This window comes from Belonocnema kinseyi, chromosome 10 (genome assembly GCF_010883055.1).
Source record: "Belonocnema kinseyi isolate 2016_QV_RU_SX_M_011 chromosome 10, B_treatae_v1, whole genome shotgun sequence".
Classification (NCBI taxonomy): Eukaryota; Metazoa; Arthropoda; class Insecta; order Hymenoptera; family Cynipidae; genus Belonocnema; species Belonocnema kinseyi.
The window spans coordinates 66,787,081-66,794,563 of NC_046666.1; the positions used below are offsets into that span (position 1 = coordinate 66,787,081).

Here is a 7,483-nt window from a genome sequence, read left to right on the forward strand (position 1 = left end):
ATTTGAAAAGATAGATTATTTTAAATTGCATTATATCATCATGTGATATGGAATTCCTGATGTATCAAGTTACTGGGTAGATTTTTCTTCTAAAATGTGTGAAATTCAGTATCGTCCTGTTATTGCTTTTACGTTAGTTATTTGTTATTGTTGCAAAAAATGAACACTTCGTAACGTTTAAAGACCTTAGACCACTGGTTAAAATATTGTTTAATTAATAAAAAAAAACTGCACAATTATTTTTACGTTGAATCAAAGAAAATAAGGGGATGAAACAGCCAATAATTAATATTTAATTTCTAAAAAATGTTTAGAAATTTTAAATCATCCGAAACAGCCGCGAGTACAGTTTCCTGTTTTGAACATTTTGTCGATAAGGCGGAAAGTTTTATTTATCATCGTGTGTCCTATCAAATATCACACAAATTCTTTATTACCGACGGCGAGATCGAGTTTTTGAACAGGCTTCCAGTTGCACATTTATGTAATACAAATTTCTGCACTTCAAATAAAAAATACTAACTTTATTATTAAATTCTTAAAAATTATTATTTATATTTCGCCAAAGTCAAATATTTTTAATGTAAAATCATAGTTTCAAATTACAGTTCCTTTTTTTATGATCAGTTATTAATAGTTCTGTTGTAATTAGTGATTAATAAGGTAAAAAATTATTTCGTAAACGACTTTATTTACTCATTGTCAAACACAGCGTGTTCAGTTGTTTATAATTTGACAACTACTGAATCCTTTGGCTTTGACACTCTATTAGTACTAAAAATAATTAATTTTAAACTTTTCACAATTTTTTATGAACATTTAGAGTACTGTAACCTGAGAAAAGCAACGGACTAACGAACTAAATCATGCTATTCGAGCTATTTTTTGTTAATACATTAAATATAATTCCGTAGAAAAATAACGTAATGTAAAAATTTAATGTAAATTCGGACTTTTAACAACTAAAAATTACAAATGATTAATTTGAATTACTTAACACATCAGTCGGTTGAAAAATGCTTAATCACATTAAATGCATCGAATATACGTGTAAACAAATGTAATTTGAATATTGACCGTCGGCATTTTAAACTTTTTTTTGAAGAAACATAAGGTTTCATTTTAATTCTTAAGATACGCCACACAAATTTGTAAGTTCCAACATTTAATTTAACAATACATTTTTAAATTCTCAAACAGCGGGAAATAACATTGACATTTACAATCTTACTACCTATTTTGCGAAATAAGCCTCAATATTGGATCTTACAAATTCATGGAAACTATGCAGGTAGTTTATCTCTTAATTGAAAAATAAATTTATGTCGTATTATCTACTCGTAATATTAATAATAATAGTAATAAATTCTATAAGTCTCTGTAATTTTTGGAATGCGATGCAGAAGTACCTGAACACTAGACACAAAGTATACATGTACCATTTAATTGAAAATATAAGTTTTTCATCGGAATGTGACTATTTGTATAGATTTACAACAATAGTTCTGGTTAAACTGTTTTTAATTTCAAATTTTTTGACCGGAAGATTAAAATTCAGTTTCACTGCCTGAAATCTGGTTATCCGAAATCATCCGATCTGCTAGTTTTTATTCTGCACTAGTAAGAACAAACTGCCTAATGGAATTGAATGGTCGTGGACTTTAATTGGTATAGACTGTAAGCACACATAGATATATTTTCTATTTTGTCAAAAATCTCATGGAGCTTCACTGAACAGGTTTAGCTGGATTACGTAAATGCTTCTGCAAAAGACACTTTTGAAAATATTTCCTTTATGTACAAAATAAAATGTTAGTAGTTCCAGCATGACAGCACATGCGACTCGTCACAAAGCAGTATAACAAACATTATTAATTTATTCAAATATAATGGATCAACTTCTTTGCAGTTGGAATATAAAGGTCGAACTTTTGATTCATTGAAACATTCACGTCAACTCTTTTAATTTTTTTTAAGTATTGAAAAACAAGATCGTTATTTATAACTTAACATAAAAAGCAATTCGGATCAGATCTTGACCTGCGATTTTCAATCATAAACATTTTATATGTTCGGTCTCGTTCGTGAAGGTGTAGATTCTATATACGTTAGGATTTCTAAGGAAAAAAATAAATAACGCATGAAAACCATTTCTGCTTCATTTGGCAAAAAGCCTCTATTTTTTTGCAACTAATGTTGCTTGAGACATCTTCAGTTTTTCGGTCATCCTCACCTGCATCTTCCTTAAGTTTTCTTTTTCTTATTTAATTTCCTCATCTTCACAGCATTCGGGTCGTAAATATAACTACAAGCGTCGAAATTATGCTCAAAGCTATGCTTGAACTCGCATAAGAAGCTCCACCTTTGGAGAGGTCCAAGGTCTTCCAAACTTTTTCTGGCACATCAACGTAAACCTTCTTAGAGCCAACTTCATTGATCAGTTTCGAGAGTTTCTTTCCGTCAACTACATCTTCTTCGGCGGACCAGATAGTCAGTGTTGCACTTTTATTAGAACTCTTTTCCAAAAGGGTTTTCAATGTGTCAATGCTATTTATTGCGAAAGCTGCTCTCACCGGGTAAGTCACTGTCTGAGTCACGTTGCTGTCCTTCAGGGTTTTTAACATCTCGTCAATGTGTGCGCTTGTGTAGTTGCCAGTGCTGTTAGCTTTGTAACTGGAAATTAATAAACATGTTCTTTAGAATTTAAATTTACTATAGCAGAATTGATGAGGGCCCTCTTGAAAACCCATATGCATTAAACTATATAGAAAACTATTTAGGAAATTATATGGGAAACTATACGGCAGACGTATTATTTCGAGATGTATTTTTGTATACGGTTTCCTATATAGTTGACCATGTCCAATTTTGCTATTTAATGATTGTTTTTGGAATTGTAAGATATTAAAATTGTTAATGTTAGGTTGAGTGTTAAGTGATGGGGGAAGGCATACTATAAATTATAGGAAAATTCGTGTGAAACTGTATGGGAAACTACATGGGAAACTATACGGAAAACTATGTAGCAAACCATATGAAAAAGTACTTAGTAATTTTAGGCCAGATTCTATATATTCTCCAATACGGTTTCCTATATGGTTTATCATATGTTTTCCTACATAGTTTCCCATGGATAATTTTTTTTATTTAATGATTGTTTTTAGAATTGAAAATATTAACATTTTGAACGTTGAAGTTGAATATTAAACCATGGGGAAAGGCATATTATTAGGCATATATTATATAGGCATATGTATTATATATTATATTATATTAGGCATATTCTTAGGGAACTACTTAAGAAACTACATGAAAAACTATAGTTATTTGAACCACGAGCTTATATATTTTCTGATGTAGTTTTCGATATGGTTTTCTATATACTTTCCCATGTCCAATTTTTAAATTTTAATTATTGTCATTATGATTGTAAAATATTACAATTTTCAATTTTGAAGTTGGGAAATTGAAGAAATGGAAAGGGTATATCATAAATTGTAATTTATAATATGCCCTTCCCCATCGCTTAACATAAACTTCAACATTTAAAATTGTAATATTTTAAAATTCTAAAAACAATAAATAAATAAAAATAATTAGCCATAGGAAAGTATATAGGAAACCATATGGGAAACTATTATATAGGAAACCACACATTAACAGTATATTTTTTCATGTGGTTTCCTATATAGTTTTCCATATTACAGTTTCCTATCATTTACAATATTCCCTTCCATACCGCTTCTAAAAACAATCATTGAATAAAAAATTTGGACTTTGGAAATTATATAAAAACCCACATGGGAAACCATATAGGAAACCATATGGAAGTATTTAAGATCTTTCTTTTTTAAGTTTTCTTTTCCACAGTTCTATCACAAAAAAGTTTGATTTAAGGAAGTTCCACATTTTGACCATAAGGCCCAATATTGCCTATATTGGGCTTGAAAATTACTTTCCGCTGAAATAATCAGCCTCAGAGCTACACAAGTTAGAAAGAATTATCCAGTTTTCATATTGGGCTTCAAAACGTTTTAGAGTTAATATTTCTTCAACGATTTTAAAGTTTATTATTTTATTGAATTTCATACAGGCCTGTTGAGGCCGATTAAAAAAATTACCAATTTGTTATTGAAGTTGGAAAATGACAACAAACTCCTGAAGGATAATATTAGCAGGGAAAATATTTCATTTAACAACGATTATAATTATATGAACAATTTTTACAAAAACAAAAAATACATTACATCGCATGTTTAACAAGAAAATATTTTTATTGTTATAAAAATTACTGTTGAAAAATACACAAATACATTACCATCTAGTTCAACTCTCAGCAATTAAACCATGAATTGATTGATTTTCTATCAAAGACAACTTTTGAGCAAAAGATATGAATTTTCAACATATAGTGAAGATGATTAATTCACTGCTAGAAAGGAGGATTTCCAACAAAAAAAGTAAATCTTCAACCAAAAATGGAAGTTAAATTTTTACTTAAGACAATTAAGTTTCAACCAAAAAAAGATTGATTCTTAAGGAAAAGTGTAATTGTTGATATTTCAACCAAAAATGGAATAGTTAAATTTTGTGGAAACAAATTATTTCTCAACAAAAGTGATACATTTGAAACTAAAAATGGTGAATCTGCAAACAAGAAAATTAATTTTTAACAAAAAAGTTTAAACTTTCAACCAAGATAATTAATTTTCTACAAAGAATATGCACTTTTAACAAAATATTTAAATTCTTCACTAAAAAAGATTATTTTTCCACCGAATAGTTGCATTTTTATCAACTAAGAAAAAATTTGTAATGTTAGAAAATATGAATTTTAAAAATAAAAAATACAACTATTGCTCAATGTTGATTCCTTGATTTACGATATTATTATTGAGGTAAAAAGAAATAGCCCCGCAGAAAAGAAACATTTTCTCCTTAAAAATATATTATGCGTGAATTTACTTGTAACAATTGTTTATAACAATAATCATTGTTGTTCAATCACAATATTTTATATTCTAATGTTATTCTTCAGAGAAGAAAAGAAGTCCCTTGACTAAAAATAAAAATGATCTATACTACACAATGCGAAATGATCCTGTAGTGAATAAAAAAATTTTATGTTTATATATATGCAGAAGTGAATGTCTTTATTAAATAATTATTTATAACAATGGCAGTTCTTTTTAATTATTCCTCGGTCATCATTAGTTATTACTTTTACGTTAATTAGCGATGAAATCAGTCTAAACTATACAAACACAACAGATTCATGAAATGTCGGTTTCACCTCTTAATTTGTTTATAACAATTAAAGAAATTAATTAATTTAATCTGAAATGAACATTTCCTTTCGTGAAGAGTATGAGTACTATTTCTATGCGCGTTTGAGAAAATATCAATTAAATTTTCGTATTAAATAACAAATTAGTGTTTTTTTTCAAATAATCTCGATTTTTAGGAACGTTGCAAAACCACCCTTAAAAATAAAGGCCATATTACGAGGTCCATAACGGCAAAGTTTTCATCCAGATTCCTATAGGATTTTTTGTGAAAAACCGGAATCTGTAACTTTTAAATCAATATCTCCAATAACGTTCAAGATATTGATTTATTCCTTTTTTTATATTTACATTATTTTTTTATGTTGACTTGCATAGGGCATTTTATTCGAGAAAAACGAATCAAACACTTTTAAACCGATTTAACGATTAGATCTCGACATTTACTACGTAATGCGTGAAGGAATGTAAAAAAAGGGGGATCCCTGGAATTGAGAAGATTGTGTCTGGGGGAAGTCGCATGTAGACGTAGTCACTCTCTCCCAGAAAAGGAATATAAAAATCGGAGGGGGAGCATGGAAAAAGTGAGGACGTGTTAGGCGGTGGATTTAGCCGAATTCCTTCTACACCTGACAAGGGATTTGAAAACGGGGGAGGGGCTGACAACGGAGATGGGTATGGATGGGAGTAGAAATGTTGGAAATAAGTAGAATATCAATTTAAAATTTTCAGATTCGTATTTCTTTAAACAAAATCCCATCGAAAATTATATTATGAAGTTATGTCAATAAAAACATTCAATAAATTATCATAACAAAATTAATATCTCGAAAAACATTCGCGTTATCGATGTAAAAGTTACAGATTCGTATTTCTCGTAAGAATCTTATAGAAATCCGTATATAATATAATGCTCGAGCTATCAATAGTTTTTAGAGCAAATTTTCCTGAATTTTAAGCAGAATATTTTTTTTTAAACTAAAACAGTCTTCCTAAACCAAACTTACGGGTGAAAAACAGCCCCCTTTGAGGTTTGAACTATTGAATTTTTTATTTAATATAAAAAATTGTACATCAATTACTTGTAAAGTCATGCCTGGAAAATATTTAAAAACCTTTTAGTGTTTAGGATGTCAAACCCACCCTTTTTCACATACACACACACGCGCGCACACATGAGAAAAGATAATTTTTTATGATTCGGGGTGGTTTATGCCTCTTGAGGGTGTTTCTGACAACTTACATATTACAAGGTCTTTAAATATTTTTCAGAAAACACTTTATACACAATTCATACTAAATCGACAAATCAATAATTCAAACTTTAAAGGGGATGTGTATCCAAATTTTGTAGTAATTATTATATTTGAAATTTATAAAAAATTTACTCTACAAAATTTAGAAGTAAAATTTTTTTTTCTAAACAAGGATCGTTTAATAGGATTTTATTTATTTTATTTTTTTACTTTTTTACATCTTGTAAGGAAATAAGATTTATATACGTTTGTAAATGGTTTAATCCCCGTGGAATTTTTTTATGTAAGATACCCTCATTGACACTATAAAGTTATCCTTTTATACTTTTACATATATTTTTTCAATAGAAATCTCCTCTTAAGGAGCAAGAAAAATAGAACCACATTGATTTTTTCCTTTTTTATAGTGGATTGTTTTAGATGAACAGAAATAGAAAAGAATTGTTTGCAACTGTGGAATATCTTATAGATCATAGAAAAAAAACAGGTTTTTTTTAACCTCGACGAGAAACGTATTTTTCTAAATTATTTCGTTAGAGCAGAAGAAGAGATAAAAATACAAAACGACTTTGAAGGGAGCAGGAAACTACTTTATAAAAAAAATGAAAGGAAACAAAAGTACAGAAATTGTCAACATGAGAAATAGTAAGGGGGAAATGGTATATGATGCAGATGGAATACTAGAGGCTTTCAGAGACTATTTTAGGAGACAATTCGGAGATGAAGCTATAGGACACCACAACTGCGATATTGAACACGATGCGTTGGAAAACTCAATTGAAAAAGGCTGTGTAACTGAGGTTAGTGATATAATTAAGAACTTGAAAAACGGTAAGGCTCCCGGGGTAGACGGTATTAATGCTGAAATGCTTAAACACGGTGGAGAGTACATACCACATAGAGTTTGCGAATTGATAAATTTATGTTTCGAGATGGGAGACG

General features: G+C 29.3%; 1 protein-coding gene across 2 annotated transcripts in view; it reads right to left on the minus strand.

Annotated features, from left to right (window-relative positions):
• Positions 1–671: 671 nt before the first annotated feature.
• LOC117181891 (protein FAM151B) overlaps positions 672–7,483 on the minus strand; it is a 35,814-nt gene continuing 29,002 nt past the window's right edge. The window contains exons 5-6 of one of the 2 annotated variants that reach the window (XM_033374905.1): positions 2,234–2,673; positions 672–2,117 (exon numbers count right to left, since the gene is read on the minus strand). In XM_033374905.1, the coding sequence (XP_033230796.1) occupies positions 2,280–2,673 (394 nt within the window). In that variant the 3' untranslated portion in view covers positions 672–2,117; positions 2,234–2,279. Of the gene's footprint in view, positions 2,674–7,483 lie in introns of both variants that reach the window. The other variant, XM_033374904.1, reaches the window with a different exon arrangement.